This window comes from Pristis pectinata, chromosome 14 (assembly GCF_009764475.1).
Source record: "Pristis pectinata isolate sPriPec2 chromosome 14, sPriPec2.1.pri, whole genome shotgun sequence".
Lineage (NCBI taxonomy): Eukaryota > Metazoa > Chordata > Chondrichthyes > Rhinopristiformes > Pristidae > Pristis > Pristis pectinata.
The window spans coordinates 47,422,789-47,440,958 of record NC_067418.1 but is presented as its reverse complement, the minus strand read 5'-3'; the positions used below and the strand labels follow the sequence as shown (position 1 = coordinate 47,440,958).

The following is an 18,170-nucleotide window of genomic DNA, read 5'->3' as shown; positions in this document are numbered from 1 at the left end:
TTTGTGGACTTTGAAAGGTTTTTGAGCAGTCTGCAAGCACTTCCAAAGATGGTCTGTCAAGCCACCCCATATTAGCATCCATCGAAATAGGGAAAAAGCAAAATATCAGCAGGACATTGTTCTTGTTCTACTCATGCTGTCCCATGACAGCTGTACATTGCAGACCTTTGCACCAATTGATGTTTGGTATGGATGGAAATGTCCATTAGACAAATAATGACCACTCTTGGTACATGCTGGATGGTGGGAAAATGTGAGGTGTGCTGATATGAATAATGCGCAAGCACCCCACCCAAAATGTGTCACCATAATTCTACCAGAATCAGAGTTACTTACTTCAGGTAATGCAGAAATTGGACCAAACAGCACGAGCTCGATGCAATCCAATTTCTGGGCTTAAGTCTTCCTAACTTAATGCCACATTGGTACCCTGTCAGGTTAGTTCCTTACTTGATTTTAATTATTCTGACATACCCACCCATCCTAATGTCAATGCCAATCCCCCAATTTTTAGGTCCCAATCTTCCAACTTTCTGTCCCCACAAATTATCTGACATCACAATCTGCCAAAGCCCTGATGGAAACCATAAACTCCAATCAGGCTTTCTACATGACTATCAACATTAATGCCACTTATGATCCTTGGTCTCCATCCCTTGGCCCATTGTCAGCCCAATTTTGGGCCCTCCTACCCCACCTCCACCCCCCCCCCCCCACCACCAACAACCCAAGGCAGAAGTCTTAATTCTTCTTCCTTTTAACTAAACCCCTCAACCCATGCCATGAGCCCAATTCTTCTTCCCTGGCCTAAGGCTCTCATCTCTGCAACCTCCTCTCCTCCACCAACCCTCAACCGATTCTATTTCCCTGTCCTAGGCTCCCATTTGCACTTCCCCCAGCCTCCCTACTTTCCATCACCACCAATTTTCCAACCCAAACTATCGGTGAAATTCTTCTTCCCCACCTCAGTCAAATCTGAATTTTACAGGGGGAGTCCCACAAGTTAAATGGTCATTTCTATAACTACAACATCATTTGGAATACATTAGAAATTATAGACCTCAGTATCGTAACCGTTTCCTTTCATGAGCAAAAGAGATAGCTCCAGCTTAAAAAAAAGTTAGTCGATTAACGGCCACATAATTGAATTGTTAAAAAATTGAAACGAATGTGATTAAAAGGGTCTGTATGGATACAAAACTGACGAATAAGCTTAAAGTGATGACTGGTGGTGAATGGTTGTTTTGTTTAGAATGGAAGCACATGTGCAGTATTGGACCACAGCTTTTTCTTCATAAATGCTAAATGATACTATTATCAAAAGGTATATCTATTTTAGAGTTGGAAAGATCTGGAACTCCCCATCCCTTAAAATACTTGAGTCTATAAATATCTTCATATTGATGTAATTATTTCTGAACTTTCAGTCAAATATTCCCTCTATTTATATTTCATGATGGGTATTTCTATCATTTGATTTTTTTATGTATACAATGAAATCATATCTATTAAAATATCCAAATCCAGAATAAGGCATTACAATAATAAGCAAGGCCTTAAACCAGCAAAGCCATTTACGAATCCTCTGCAATTCTTCATATATTATAACAGTAGGAGTTAAAAGCAACTAACATAATCATAACAAAAATAAATCCTTGATTAAAACAATCTCTAACATATTATTTCATCACTATTATTAGATTTCCAATACATATTTTTCAAGAACAAATATTAAGGAAAGTAGTTTGACTTACTGAAGGCTCTATCAAGTGTATATGGTATGTAAACAATCCCACTACGTCTACGAGGCCACAAGCAGGACCTGGGGCCGTGGAGGCACTTAAGGGCATTTTTGGAATTTCCTGTTGCAATATCTCCATATTTAATATCAGCCTTGGATGGCCCTAAGTTAAAAAGTAAGCTGCAAATACTAAAAATATTCATTAGATTCACTCGTTTTGAAGTAGTAATCAGATTTTCAAAAGATTACATACATTCACGTGTTCACCTATCAAATAAAACAAGCACAATGAGGGAAAATTTGTCTTATGCCTCCAAAACAATTATGCTACTTTTTTGAGTCAAGATCTCAAATTAAATAGTCATTTTTCTTCTCTTTTCAATGGCAAAATTGTAATTTGATAGCAAAGTGAAATATATAATTGCTGAAAATCTAAAATTAAAACTGGAAATGAAATATTCAGCAGGTCAGGCAGTTAACTCAAACATTTCAGGGAAGTAACCTTATATGAGAACTGAATATTATTTGGCTTTAAATAATCTACTTTAAACAATTTGGATTAAAGATTATTTCTCCAATGTCATTATGTTTCCTAGAAAAATCAACTGATTGAGAACCATTGACATATTCCTTTTTTAATATCCAGTTTAGAACTACTTCTCGATTTCATCCTACCACAGCTCATGCAAATGCATTGAAACATGCTTGACACAGTTACAGGTTCCCTTTAATTGGGTTAAAAGAAATATCATGCTGAATATGGTTTAATGATTAGTTACACAGGGTTCAAATTACTTTTAGTTTTCCTTAGAGGCTTTCTTGCCTATAGATTAAGGCCTCAATTTTGTGGTAGCAATGACAACAATCTACCAGTTTGCTTGCTATCATTCCTTCAGGGAACTAACAGTAACTTCATGATTTTCATACATGTGTATCTTAACTAGGAAGTCCTTAAGTTACTGTCAGTGATGTGGCACATCTTCATATTCTAAGCTGTTTGCAACCCTCTACAATGAAATCAAGATAAGTATTTTTAACTGGCTTAATTTTCAGGTATTTACAAAATAACCTGCTATAAAATAGTCTGAAAATCTTATGCTTTGTCACCTGAGTTTTACAAATTTTATTAAGCCATAGCAAAATACCTGGCTGTTAGAAATTAATTTTCTGTATGTGCACGGTAATTACATTTGAATAGTTTAATATAAGTGATTCTAAAATAAAAAAATTGAAATATTGTGATATTTCAGTTTCTACTTTCATCATAAGTACACTGCCAAATGTTAATTAATAACAAAAGTTACTTAAAGTTGCTTCCAGGTTTCCAGTCAAACAAAATTCTTTAATGTGATTTGCTGTTTGATGATATCACAATTGCTGGACCCCAGAGACCTCTTTGAACTGATACTTGTTTCTAGGGAGATCATTATATTTTCATCGGTTGCTCTTTCAATGGTCTGCAGGAAATATCATTGTTGTTTGCAAATTCTGGGCTCCTATGTCAAGGTGGCAAAAAATTCATATTTGGATCATTTTTTTTTGATGAGGACAATATATGCTGAAAGAAGAAAATAATCCAGAAAATGAACACATGAACATGTTCATTTTAGTCAAACATATGGGAAGGAGAACAATTAAGTGTACTGAGTAGGAATAGAATAACTACAGCAATGGGCTGGATTCTCCATCGCTGCAGCTATCCTCCAAGACAGAGCAGTTTGTATGCCACCAGACCCCACAGGATCTTGTGGCCCTTACCACAATCCCCACTGATGGACTTGTAATAGCTCACTGATGATCAGAGACATTCAAGAATTGTTCAAACAGTTTTAAATAACTTTTAAAAAACTTGAAAAAAAACCTTTAAGTACTAACTTCAAAAAAATTTCAGTAACAAGGAACAAAATCCTTACCTGCAGTTTTCAATCAAACTCAGTGAACTATTCAAATGAGGTCATGCTAACTAAGGGGCCGGATGCAAAGTACACTTGGCTACTGAGGTCAGGGCACTTCTGCATCAGCCTTGGACTGAGTAGTGAGTCCAGAAGCAGAACAGCACATCAAATGCAGTGACACTCAGCTCTTTAGAACCTCATTACAATATGGCCCATTAAATAAAATATCTTTATTAGTCACATGTACATCAAAACACACAGTGAAATGCAGAAATGCGTCTTTTTATTGCATAGAGTGTTCTGGGGGCAGCCTGCAAGTGTCGCTATGCTTAAGTACAAACTGAAATGGTTGGGCAACCATTTCCAAAGAACCAATGTATCTGATTTAGCAGATGGATTGTGCATGCCACAAAGCAATTATTCTTTAGATTTTGTAGATTTTTATAATCTAAAATTAATTTTACCAAATCTGTATTTTTAGCATATTAAAACCTAGTTGCTGAGGGGAAAAATACTGTATTAAGAATTAAAAAAAGGTATCTGCAACAGTATGCAGCTTCAGTCCAAGCTGGATCAAAATAGTGAGAGTGCTAAGCAAGGCAAGTGTTTGATAAATTGCAGTTAAAGAACAGGAGGACATAAATGAATAGATTTTCAATCTTCTGCAGTTGCAGAAGGGTGATTGTGGAAAAATAACAAGGGTAAAAAAGTGACCCATTTCTTCAGAAAGTTGAGAACAGAGAAGCACAAGATATACTTGGAAAAGGGATTCAAGCTGAATGCTGAAGCTGGCAAGGAAATATACAAGGATAAGCGTGTCAGTCCATTACTGTGAAATGTGGAAATGGTTAAGAACAAGTGTCTTGACAACTGTGGCTAAAAGCCTTACCTTTGAAAATGAGCCATTTTTTTATAGTACGTCTCTTAAGTTTAATGGGCAGCAACCATAGTATTTACACTGGGATGATGCCATTGGTGCTCACCAGTTAAGCCTTGGATGCAACAGACTGCCATTCAACTCTGATGGCTGCAAGCAACCAGACCCCTGGCACTGTATCTCAAGCCATTTCCACAATCCACCCACCCCCCGCCCACCCGATGGCTAAAGCAATTTTACTATCTATCACAAATGTGTGGCTCATTCTATAGCAAGAGCCTGAGAAGATAAATTTTCATTTCATTCCCAAAAGATAAATGCCAAAGCATGTAGAAAAGCTTTTTGCACTAAACTTTTTTCACCCAACCACTGAAAAATGGTTACTGGAGTGCTTCTGAAGAAACATCTATTATAATGGAGTTAGTATACTGTTATGATGCTTATAGGGAGGCTGCTTATTCAGGATCTTTCAGGAGGACCAGCTCCTCCCAGCACTGATTAAACTGAAGTAGTTTCAATATTTATCACAGTTTAAGCTGTCCATTGAATTTGTCTGCTTCAGAACACATATGACCCAGACACAATAGCCCTAATATTGATTAAGATGCTTCCATGCATGAGGTGTGGCAGAGATGCTTATTTCCTAACATTTTTTATTACAAGATTTCCCAGCTAGAAGCAAGCCTGACTGACAGGCTTAACTCCCTGTCAGATGGGGAACACAATAGAGGAGACTGCAGCCCTTGAGCAGATGGAGAGCTAGGAGCTAGGTTAGTGGTAGAATGGGGTCCAGATCTTTGCAGGCCTGATCCGGAATCTGAAACACTGAAATACGGCAAACGTAATGCTTGGATGGGCACATGAATAAGAAGAAAATGGAGGGATATGTACATTCTGTAGGTAGGAGGGAATAGCTATGTCGGCACAACATTGTGGGCCGAAGGGCCTGTTCTGTGCTGTACTGTTCTATGTTTTATGTTCCAATGAGAGAAAAAGTAGGAAACTATAGTCCAATTAGCCTAACATCTGTCGTAGGGAAAATGCTGGAAACCTTGATTAAAGAGGTCATGGCAGGACATTTAAAATGTCATTATACTATCGAGCAGAGTCAATATGGGTTTACAAAAGGGCGTCTGACGATTTATAAGAGTTTGAGGACGTAACAAGCAGAGTGGATAGGTGGGAGCCAGTGGATGTATTCAATAAGGAGCCACATAAAAGTTTACTGTATAAAGAGCTCATGGCATTGGGGCAATATATTAACATGCATAAAGGCTTATCTAACTAACAGAATTGGGATAAAAGGGCCATTGCCAGGTTAGCAAACTAACTCTTGGGGTGCTGCAGCAATCAGTCCTGGAGCCTCAACTATTTACAATCTACATCAATGATTTAGATGAAGGAGTCAAGTATATTATATCCAATTGACATATTCCTCATAGAATCTATGTACGAAGCTAGGTGGGAAAGTAGATTGTGAGGAAGATGCGAAGAGTCTGTTAATAGATAGGAACAACACACACAAAATGCTGAAGGAACTCAGCAAGTCAGGGAGCATCTATGGAGAGAAATAAACAGTCGATGTTTTGGGTCAAGATCCTTCATCAGGACTGGAAAGGAAGAGGACCTTCTTACTCCAGCTTTTACCCTCTTCCTTTCCAGTCCTGATGAAGGATCTCGACCCAAAACATCGAGTGTTTATTTCTCTTCAGAGATGCTCCGTGACCTGCTGAGTTCCTTCAGCATTTTGTGTGTGTTGCTCCAGATTCCAGTATTGCAGAACCTCTTGTGTGTCTGTTAATAGATAGGCATCGGTTAAGCAAATAGGCAAAAAATTTGCCAGATGAAGTATAATATGGGAAATACAAAGTTATCCATTCTAGAAGAAAGAACAGAAAAGCAGTCCTCTAGGTTAAGGGAATTAAGTCTTTCCTGTTCACGATATCTAGACATCTCATAATTTCTTAAGCATCAATTAAATTTACACATTAATTAAATATCAAATACTGGAGGGCATAGATTTAAGGTGAGAGGAGGAAAGTTTAAAGGAGATTTGCGAGGCAATTTTTTTTATATACAGGTACTTGAAACGTGCTGTCAGGGTAGGCAGTGCAAGCAGATAGGATAGCAACATTTAAGAAGCATTTAGTCAGACACATGAACAGGCAGGGGATGGAGGCATATAGACCACGTGAAGGCAGATGTGATTAGTTTAATTTAACCTCATGGACCACACAGACATTGTGGGCTTAAGGGCCTGTTCCATGTTCCCCTTAGTCTTGTTCCAAAGGAACAACCTCAGCATAATCAGTGTCTATCCAAAACTTTAATTCTCCATCTCTGGCAGCATCCTTGCAAATTTCCTCTACACTTTATCTGGTGGTATCACTTCTCTTTGATGTCACGACCAAAACTTCTCACGTAGTACTTTAGCCACAGCCTAATTGGTATGCAGAGTTTCAGCATGCCTTCCATGGTTTTGTACCGTGTGCCTTGTCTGTTAAATGCACATATCCCCATGCCTTCTTAATCAATTTAACTACCTGTCCCACAACACTCAGGGATCTGTGGATGTGATTTCCAAAGTTCCTCTGTTCTGGCATCCTATTCCTTTGCTCTGTTTGCCCTCCCCTATCACATTAACTCATATTTTCTGTACTCCACTTTTCTACCAAGCTAATTGGTCTCATGATATCTTCATACAGCCTAGAATTTTCTTTCTCATTGTTAACTACATTGTCAACAAGTACCTTAAATGGTCACTTCTAAAGCAAAATCATTTATGTACCATGATAAGCAAGGGCCTTAATTCAAATCCCTGCACAATCCCAGTGCAGAGGGTTCTCCATTCACTAAAATTCAGGTTGACTATGACAAGTACAGGTGAAAGCTCAAACTATTGCTATCAAAAATCTGTTAGCCAGCCGGTTGGAGGCTGCAATCATCGTGGTACAGACCTCAACTTTTGGCAGGATCTCGAAGGCTGTAATGGCAGCAGTGTGATTCATCCTTCAGCTAAGGCATGGTGGTGCAGCTTGTAGAAATGTTGCCCCAGAGCTTCAGCCACCTGGATTCAATCCTAACCTTCAGTGTTGTGTTAGTGGAGTTTGCATGTTTTCCCTAAGATCGCATGAATTTCCTCCAACATCCCAAAGATATATGGGTTGGCAGGTTAATTGGCCAATGTAAATTGCCCCTAGCATGCAGGTGAATGGTAGAACCTGGGGGGGGGGCAGCAGTGAGGGGAGTGGATAGGCATATAGGGAGAAAAGAAAACAAGTGTAGGTGGGACTTGATTGCTCGAAGAGCCTGTTTTTGTGTTGTATCAATCTATCTGTGACTCTAGATTGCAAATTCATATGATTGCTGAACCCAAGGAACTGACAATGTGCCTGGTAACAAGAATATTTTATCATTTCCCAGGATGACAGCACTAGCAGTACCACTATGACTCACTTAGTCACCCCTCAGCCAACTCATCCAGATTACCACCGCTCAGCCAAGAGGGTGTAGTACCAAACTAGGCTTTTTAGGTCCCAGCTGCTTCCAGTTAAATTTCTAAGCTATCTTCTGTCTTTGCCATTGCAAGCTAACAGTCTTCCACCAACTTGAGGGCACCACTGGGATGGAGGGTGTTGTGTGGATGCAAGCAAAGACAAGTCAACTCGTTAAAAATAGTTTATAGTGGGTTTTACTTAATAGTCCACAAAAAAACCCTGTTTATATACATGGCGCTGAGTGTCAGTTACAAATAGGAAGACTGCTACTTAGGGGGAATTCCCGCAATAGAAGATATTAGGGGGAATTTCTGCCATGTTATTAGCTCCATGCACATCAGAGAGAATGCTTGTCTCCTTCAGCTAGATTTTGGCAGCCTCATGAGGCCACCTACTTTGTCATTATAGTCCATCATTTTTCCCATCTTTAAATAATTAATGGTTGCAAGTTTTATTAATATTACTGTTAAGAGAAGACAATGAGCTCAAGTGTTTCCACTTAATGTACCTTCTTGGTACTAAAAGTCTTTGTGAGGTCATGAGCTATTCAAAAGTTTGCTTCTTTAATGCCACTGATCAATTAACACTACACAAAATGCTGGAGGAACTGAGCAGGTCTGGCAGCATCGTTGGAGGGAAATGGACAGTCTGAAAGAAAGAAGGGAGATGGCCAGTATAAAGCGGTGGAGGGAAGAGCGTGGAGGAAGAGCTGGCAGGTGATAGGTCCATGGAAGTGAGGGGGTGATAAGCTGATGGGGGGGGGGGGGGGAAAGAGTAGGAATGATGTCAGAAGCTGGGGGAGGGGAAATAGGAAATGGGGATTCCCCTCCCCCACCCTCTCACTGGACTCCACATAGCTCCTTAGCTTTGGTTATCTCAGCAATCAGTTACACCAGCTGGAACCCTGACACAAGGAGCCAAGGAAGCATGGATAGACATTGTCCCCAAGGGCCAACCCTCCACCTCAGCACAGTGCTGAAACTGGCAGTCATTGAACACAACTTAAGAAATAGGACACTGAGAAATTCATTTCCAGGGCATGGACCATTTGGATAGCCTGGGAGCCTTAGCCGTTGTGATTCCTGTGGAGTTCTTGGTTCACACAGGGTGCACACTGTGACGTGAATACTGAACTTTCAGGAATCCTGCAGTCTCACAAATTCATCTCCCCATTATTGCTGGTTTCTAATCAAGGAAAAAGTGATAATGAACATTTTCCTTGAGTGGAGAGCATCAATAACAAACCTAACACAGCAGGGAGCTGCAGTTTATGACATGGTGTAGATCAGCTGCTATTGTCAAGAATAATCCAGAAGCTAAGAACTTCAAAGTGACACCAACACTGAAAGAAGAGCAGAAGAATGGGTCTTCGTATATGACTGAAACCATATCTGAAGAAAATTATGGGCCTCTATCTGCCAGACTTCAACCTTAGCCTGCAGGTACATTGCTCCTTTGATACATGGCTGTAGGGGAGTGATTCCCTACATGCTCTTGGGAAGTGGGCATGAGCCCTTCTATCCTCTTTCTTTAGGGACCCTGGGCAAGTCTATTCTGCCAATGACCCATCTCCCACTCATGCAGCACACTAGCATGCCAACTACTGAAGCATTCATTGCAAGTGTAATCACTAGAAAAAAAACACCTCACCCAAAGCAGCTCTGGCAGTTGGGGGCTCCCTACTTTAATAGCAGTTCAAAACTCCCATGTACTTCATTGGCCACCTTGTGAAAAGTGGCTAAGCAGCTTATTAAAAAGGAAGGCTGTTATGAAATGAGTACAGCTAAAAGTTGCTTCTTCTGAGTATTCCTCAACAATTCCTTAATCAGACAATTTTGATCCATTTTCATTGGGGGATGTTCAAACTGACCATAGCAAAAGGATTGAGGTCACACACGCACACACTATACGTGTCCTCTATGCAACATGTATTCATAGAGTTTTGCAGTCTGAATTTCTAGACCACAATAGGTTAAAACTTTTTGTAGGATTTTGATGTGCACAAATTGGTCACCACCTTTCCTGTATTCTACTTCAAAAAATATTTCATTAGCTTTAAGGTGCTTTTGAACATCCTTAAATAGACATGAAAGATGCACTAGAAATGCAAATGGTTCTTCTGACATGGTTTGATGTAGTGCAATGCATTCACCAATGAAGTAACATTACATAAGTTCTGTTAAATATTTACTTCTATCTATTTTGCTGAGCATTCAGTTGCAGACAAACTCCCAAGAATGCACTTTATGATTCTTACCCAAATCCTTGTTAATTTCTGAAATTCTGGTAAATATATCCACATCGCTGGAGTCTTGAATTCTTTTTTGCAAATTACCTGCAAATTTGTAATAAATGATAATTACAGATGTTAATTTTTTGAAAATTCATAATAATACAGTATTGTTTCCCAATTAACTCCTGCAGTGTTAAGATAGTATTTCTTTCCTCATTTAATAGTATGTGCCTCCATTTCTTTTCACACTTCAATGAAAACACAGGGTCGGCTTTCACTCAACCCACCACAATATGATCAATAAGAGAGCATATGTGTGCTCCCATCAGTCTTCTTATCGGGAGGAAATAACAGTACCCAATAGTTCTGTCTGACAGCCATGAATTCCATCTGATAATATAAACATTAGTCAGGGCAGGGAGGGCAGCTTTCGATGACAGGCTATTTTCCACTGATGTTGGCGAAGGATCCTTTCCAAACCTGCTTCAATGTGTATGATGAAGGTAATCAGGTATTTTCCTTCATGCAGTCAAATGCAGTATAGGGAATGAGTGAACTGGAAGCAAAGAATTTTCTGTTTCCCAAGTGAGGATGTGTTTTGCTTTTGAGTCCAATTTACAGACATTCAGGTTCACATCCAAACAATGACAACTTTTAGAGCAGGAACAAGTTGAACTTTTCTTTCTGATGGAGGAGGTGCTTTCACAAATTCCTACTAGTCAATTATAAACTGGACCTCTATGCAGCCATTATTTCAATGCTGGGCTGAAGTGATTGTCCAGAGTGATTCATGGGGTTGGTAGAGTAGCAACCAACCTCATGATCCACCCTGAAACTTTGCTTACTATCTCTGGGGTGAACTTATAAAAAATAAGTAAATGCCATCAATCTTTGTGGCTAGAGCCATACTTGTAGAAGCAAATTAGTTTGATTTTCTCAACAAAATTTTATGAGACTTCTCCCACATCTCCTACTTCTTCCTCAGTGATGCAATAATACCTTTGTAAGTTAAGGTGGTCAAAAATGCATTGAGCATTTGTTGAGAAACAGAAACTGCAGGAGACATATTCTTTGTGAAAGGGGGTCATGGAGATCTTCTTGGCAGATGTTGCCAGGGAGTTCCTTCTAAGCTCAAGAGTGCAATCCATGAATACAGGCAAACATTTACTTCATGATAGTAACCAATGGGTCCACAACAGGTCCAATCTTGGTGTGGAGAGTGGTAAGTAATGTTGTGTCATTGTCCCAACACATTTTCCATTTTTTCTCACCACAAAACTGCACCCCACTTCCAACAAGCTTCCTGATGGTGTGGAACTAAACCATAGGACTAATGAGAATTTGTTCAATCTATATCACATCCACTCCAGAACTCAAGTCACTCCAACCTCAGTGATTGAGCTGCAGTATGTGCAAGTTCGGAGGCCAAGATCCAAGTTATTCTCAACTTGATCACTGAAGTGCATGACAGGACATGCCTTACTCTTAACACCTGCAAATCCATGGTCCTCAACCAACCTGCTCTCATTAAACAATAATAAAGGTCTATAACAGGACCCTATAAGATGTGGACCTCTACCTCCAGAGCCAGCTCTTAATAAAGGCAGGCCTTGATGATGAAATTCGTCATCATCTTCACCGTGCCAGCTTTGATCATGAGGAAAGGGATGTTTGAAGATCATGCACAAAATTCCTAATATTGAGCAATAGCGATCCCTGACCTCCCATATGCTTTTGAGACTTGAACAATAGCAGGCACTTCAAAAGCATTGGGGAGACACCATCAATGCTATCACTGCAAAAATCGCTCAGCTCCACAGTGAGGATAAGCAAACAAACATCAACCTTCCTAGCCCAACATCCCCATCATTAAGGCCCTAATACAGTTAAAAGCCTTATTCAAGTAAGCCTCATCATTTGCCTGCCTGACACCACGCAGCTGAAACAAACACTCTATTCCAAGCTCTGTCATGAGGAAATTATTTAAGGATGTTCTTTCTGAAAGGGCTACTTCTCCACCAGCTCCTGGGAATCTCTGGTCCATGACTGCTCAAAATGGAAAAGGAGCATTCAGGATAGCACTGAGAACCTAAGCTCCGTATATCAAAAGCACACAGAGGCTCAGTGTAAATGGCAGATCATGCACATCACCTCCTAAACTACCCACCTTCCCCACTAAGCAGCTTGTGTACCAACTGTGGCAAAGTCTATGGGTCCCACATTGATCTCATCAACCACCTCAGAATGCACAGGTGTAATGAAAAAAAAATCATTCCCAATCTTGTGGGACATAGAACAGCATCTTACAGACTCCTTTTGAAAACACCTCTCCATCTGGATGTTTTTTTTTATATATAGGCTGTGCAGCAATGCATCCCTCTTTCGTTCATCTGAGAGATATGGCTGTTGATGTTGGGCCAGGAAACCCAGTAGCCTTCATTGTCTTCCTGCTTCTGGTAGTCTTCAGGTTCTGCTTCACGACAACTGGATTCCAAACCTAGATGCTGCTCTTCTTCTGGCATTGGCTTCCGTCTATGGTTGGCTTTTAAAAGTGTCCATCACTGCATATTCTGCCGTATGAGGTAGTCATGGGTGAAGAGGAAACAAGACATTGGCCACCAAGAAATTTGGTTCATTAGCAACAATCAGCTGGGCATTTAGGCAATGAAAATCCTTTCTGTTGATAACATGATCTCCATTATTAATCAGAGCTCTTATGATGGAATGAGTACAGTCAATAGCTGCCTGCATTCATGGGAAGCCAACAGATCACACTGCCCAAGATGCCAACTATGCGCTACTGAAATCAAGAAAGGTATCATTGTGAGTAGAGAGCCTTGGTGATCTCTCTTATGCTGTGGCGAGCACAAAATTGACAAATGTGGCCTAGAACTCCTGGAATGATGCAGCAACCAGAAAGCTGAGAATCACCATCAACTCGATTTCCATTGAGGGTTATCCAAAGGTTATCGTGAAGGATGTCACACAAGTCTGTGAATGACTGCCTTTAAAAACTGATCCTGTTTATCAGACAGGCCAGTTAGTCTGAAGACTCTGGCAATATGCCCTTTGCAGATAGACATGTTTTTGCCACTTGTTCCAAGGTCCCCACCCCTCCTTAAAGTGGTTTACCACACTAATCACAAAACCTCCAATAATGGATTACTGACAGTGGTATCCCATGGAGCATTCACTTGATGAGCAAGTAGCTCAGCAAATGAATGCTGGCAAAAAAAATTCAAGGTTAGTTTAATACATTGTGTGGACTTTAGAAGTTATCTGAGCAACCTCCAGCTAGATTGCCCAGTCTGTCTGACATGTAGATCAGTTAGCTTGACATCAATAATAGGAAAAATGATAGGATCCATCAGAGGTAGGAGTAATAGGGCACTTGGAAAATAATAATGGGATTGGGCAGAGTCAATGTGGATTTCTGAAAAGGAAATCATATTTGACAAATTTTGAGGTTGTAACTAGAACAGATATGTGATGTATTTGGACTTTGAAAAGGCTTGTGGTAAGTGGTTATGAAACAAATTAGAACACATGAGATTGAAGGTTATATACTGACATGGATCAATTAATCAACAGGAGACATTAGGAATAAATGTATTATTTTAGTTTTACAAGGCTATAACTTTCTGGTGCTGAAGGGATTGGTGCTAGGCCCCAATTGTTCACATTCTTTATCAATAATTTGGGTGAGGAGATCAAGTGCAATATATCCCAGTTTTGTGGCGACTCACCGTCTAGTCGGGCGAACCGGCTCGGCAGTCGGGTCGCGCGGCGTCGGAGTGACGAGGCCCAAGATGGCGGCGGGCCTCGTCTTTCCGAGCGACGGGGAGAACCCGCGCGCGGGAAAGTCCTGATGACGTAGGACTTACGTCATTGCCGGTTTTTTGGGCGGGAGTTTTTCTCCCTTAAAGGGCCCGCACAAGGCGGGAAAATAAACCAGTTCTGTTTGGCAATCCTCCGAGTAGAGTCTTGTTTTATTCTGCGGTAGCAACCGCTACATTGGTGACCCCGACGGTCCAAACGGCTTTTGGACCCGCGAAATGGACGACAGCGCAGCAGCCAACGCAGTGGCCCTCAAGCTGCCCACCTTTTGGACACTTCGGCCCAGCGTCTGGTTTGACCAGGCTGAAGCGCAATTCCACCTTCGGCAGATCACCTCCGACTCCACGAAGTACTACCATGTGGTTAGCTCTCTGGACCAGGAGACAGCCGCCCAGGTTGGAGACTTCATCCAGTCGCCTCCGGAGGAAGATAAGTACCCGGCTTTCAAAGATCTTTTGATCCGGACCTTCGGCCTCTCCCGTCGTGAGCGCGCCGCCCGCCTGCTTCATCTGGATGGCCTGGGGGACAGATCCCCATCCGCCCTAATGAATGAGATGCTGGCATTGGCCGAGGGACACAAGCCATGCCTGATGTTCGAACAGGCCTTCCTCGAACAGCTCCCCGATGACATCCACTTGTTGTTAGCTGATGCCGACTTCAGCAACCCCCGTGAGGTGGCCGCCCGGGCAGATGTCCTGTGGAGGGCCAAGCGCGAGAGCGGTTCGTCCGTCAGTCAAATCACCAGGCCGCGAGCCCAACGCCTGCCTCGCCCGGCCCCAGCAACCGAGCAGCCACACCCCAGGAACGCAGACGACGACACGGGTGACCAGCTGTGCTTCTACCATCAGAGGTGGGGTGCGGAGGCCCGTCGATGCCGCCCACCCTGCAAGTTTCAGGGAAACGCCAGGGCCAGCCGCCGCTGATGGCTACGGCGGCTGGCCGCCGACAGAGCCTCCTCTTCGTTCAGGACAAGAAATCTGGACGGCATTTCCTCGTTGATACTGGAGCGGAGGTCAGTATTTTGCCCCCGACAGGCCGCGACACTCGTGACAGGCCACCAGGTCCTCTACTCAATGCCGCCAACGGTACAACGATACGGTCTTTCGGCACCCGTACGCTTCAATTACACTTTGGCGGCAGCCGTTTTACCTGGACCTTTACCCTTGCCACCGTCGCCCGACCACTCCTAGGCGCCGATTTCCTTCGGGCCCACAACCTGTTAGTCGACCTGCGAAGGAAGCGGTTAGTCCACTCTAGCACTCTCCGGACCTATCCCCTGGGAGAAATCAGCCCACCAGCCCCGCACCTGGACTCCATTACCCTTTCTGGCGACGATTTCGCCAAGCTCCTAGCCGAATTCCCATCGATTTTGGCACCTTCGTTTACAAATTCTCGGCCCGCACATGGGGTACGACACCACATCATTACCACAGGGCCACCCCTTCATGCCCGAGCATGACGATTACCTCCAGACAAGCTCCGCCTGGCAAAGGAAGAGTTCCGTCACATGGAGGAGCTGGGGATTGTTCGCAGGTCAGACAGCCCCTGGGCCTCCCCCCTGCACATGGTCCCCAAAGCCACCGGAGGGTGGAGGCCCTGCGGCGACTACCGCAGGCTGAATGACGCCACCACCCCGGACCGCTATCCCATCCCTCACATCCAGGACTTCGCAGCGAACTTACACGGGGCCCGCATCTTTTCCAAAGTGGACCTCGTTAGGGGATACCACCAAATCCCGGTCCATCCGGATGACGTCCCCAAAACTGCGATTATCACCCCATTCGGCCTGTTCGAATTCCTTCGGATGCCGTTCGGCCTTAAGAACGCTGCGCAGACCTTACAGCGGCTGATGGACGCGGTAGGCCGAGACCTGGACTTCGTGTTCATTTACTTGGACGACATACTGATCGCCAGCCGTAACCGCCAGGAACACCTTTCCCACCTCCGCCAGCTGTATTCCCGCCTCCGCGATTTCGGCCTCACGATTAACCCGTCCAAGTGCCAATTCGGACTTGACTCTATCGATTTCCTCGGCCACAAAATCACCAGCGATGGGGCAACACCCCTACCCGCCAAGGTGGATGCTATCCGCCATTTTGCCCGTCCCAACACAGTCAAAGGCCTACAGGAATTCCTTGGGATGGTCAACTTTTACCATCGTTTCATCCCTGCAGCAGCCCGTATCATGCGCCCTCTGTTCTCGCTGCTGGCTGGTAAGGGCAAGGACATCACCTGGACTGACGAGGCTGCGGCTGCTTTCGTTAAGGCCAAAGACGCCCTGGCAGACGCCACGATGCTGGTACACCCTAGGACTGACGTCCCGACTGCCCTCACGGTAGACGCGTCCAACACCGCGGTGGGTGGGGTACTGGAACAGCTACTCGAAGGCCGCTGGCAACCCTTGGCATTTTTCAGCAAACACCTTAGACCGCCCGAACTAAAGTACAGCGCTTTTGATCGGGAACTTCTAGCGCTGTATCTGGCGGTCCGGCATTTCCGATACTTTCTAGAAGGCAGGCCTTTCACCGCTTTCACCGATCATAAGCCTCTGTCCTTTGCCTTCTCCAAAGTCTCCGATCCCTGGTCAGCTCGTCAGCAGAGACATTTATCCTACATTTCCGAGTTCACAACTGACATCCAACATGTCTCCGGAAAGGATAATGTCGTTGCTGATGCACTTTCCAGACCAACCATCCACAACCTATCCTTGGGTGTCGACTACACGGCCCTGGCTGACGCACAGCAAGCCGACGACGAACTGCCCAGCTACAGAACCGCAGTCTCGGGTCTGCAGCTCCGAGATTTCTTGGTTGGTCCAGGTCAGCAGACCCTACTTTGCGACGTTGCGACTGGTCAGCCCCGCCCTATTGTCCCTGCAGCCTGGCAGAGACGCGTTTTTGACTCGGTACATGGGTTGGCGCACCCATCCATCAGATCTACTGTCCGACTGGTCGCCAGCAAGTTTGTCTGGCATGGCCTGCGCAAACAGGTTAGTGAGTGGGCCAGGACTTGTCTGCACTGCCAGACATCAAAAATCCAGCGACACACCAAGGTCCCACCACAGCAGTTCGAGCCTACCCGTAGGAGGTTCGACCACATACACGTCGACCTCGTGGGCCCTCTGCCGGTTTCAAGAGGAGCCCGGTACCTCCTTACCATCGTGGACCGGTTCACGAGGTGGCCTGAGGCAACCCCCCTGACTGACATCACAACTGATTCCTGCGCCCGAGCGCTGCTCACAACTTGGGTCTCACGTTTTGGCGTTCCGGCCCACATCACTTCAGACAGAGGCACCCAATTCACTTCCAGTCTCTGGGCTGCATTAGCGAACCTGCTAGGGACGCAGCTGCACACCACCACGGCCTACCATCCTCAATCAAACGGGTTGGTGGAACGTTTTCACCGCCATCTAAAATCGGCCTTGATGGCCCGCCTGAAGGGTCCTAACTGGGTTGACGAGCTGCCTTGGGTCCTGCTCGGCATACGCACTGCCCCCAAAGACGACCTCCGCACTTCGTCAGCTGAGCTTGTATACGGGGCGCCACTAGTTGTCCCCGGGGATTTCATACCTGCCCTTCAGGACCAAGGGGAACAACCCCCAGCAGTTCTACAAAGACTGCGCGAGAAGCTCGGCGCCTTGGCCCCGATTCCCACCTCATGGCACGGTCAGGCCCCATCCTGCCAGCCCAAGGAACTACGGGACTGTAAGTTTGTTTTCGTTCGCAGGGGCACACCTCGGGCGCCATTGCAACGACCATATGAGGGACCGTTCCGAGTCATACGGAATAACGGATGCACTTTTATTTTGGACATTGGAGGCAGGGAACAGGTTTTCACGGCGGACCGCCTCAAACCGGCCCATTTGGATCTGCAACAGCCTGTCGAGGTTGCCACGCCACGACGCAGAGGCCGCCCCCCTAAGCGGCAGCTGGCACAGCCCACGGACCTTGGGGACTGTCTCGCCGGTTCTGGGGGGGGTTGTGTGGCGACTCACCGTCTAGTCGGGCGAACCGGCTCAGCAGTCGGGTCGCGCGGCGTTGGAGCGACGAGGCCCAAGATGGCGGCGGGCCTCGTCTTTCCGAGCGACGGG

At 44.4% G+C, this 18,170-nt stretch overlaps 1 protein-coding gene across 1 annotated transcript in view; it reads right to left on the bottom strand.

Moving 5' to 3' along the window:
• The window catches only part of LOC127578005 (astacin-like metalloendopeptidase), a 28,576-nt gene extending 25,850 nt beyond the window's left edge, over positions 1–2,726 (bottom strand). Inside the window, exons 1-2 of the mRNA XM_052029711.1 lie at positions 2,702–2,726; positions 1,755–1,904 (exon numbers count right to left, since the gene is read on the bottom strand). Coding sequence (XP_051885671.1) covers positions 1,755–1,904; positions 2,702–2,726 — 175 coding nt within the window. The remainder of the gene's footprint in view (positions 1–1,754; positions 1,905–2,701) is intronic.
• Between the last annotated feature and the right edge of the window lie 15,444 nt (positions 2,727–18,170).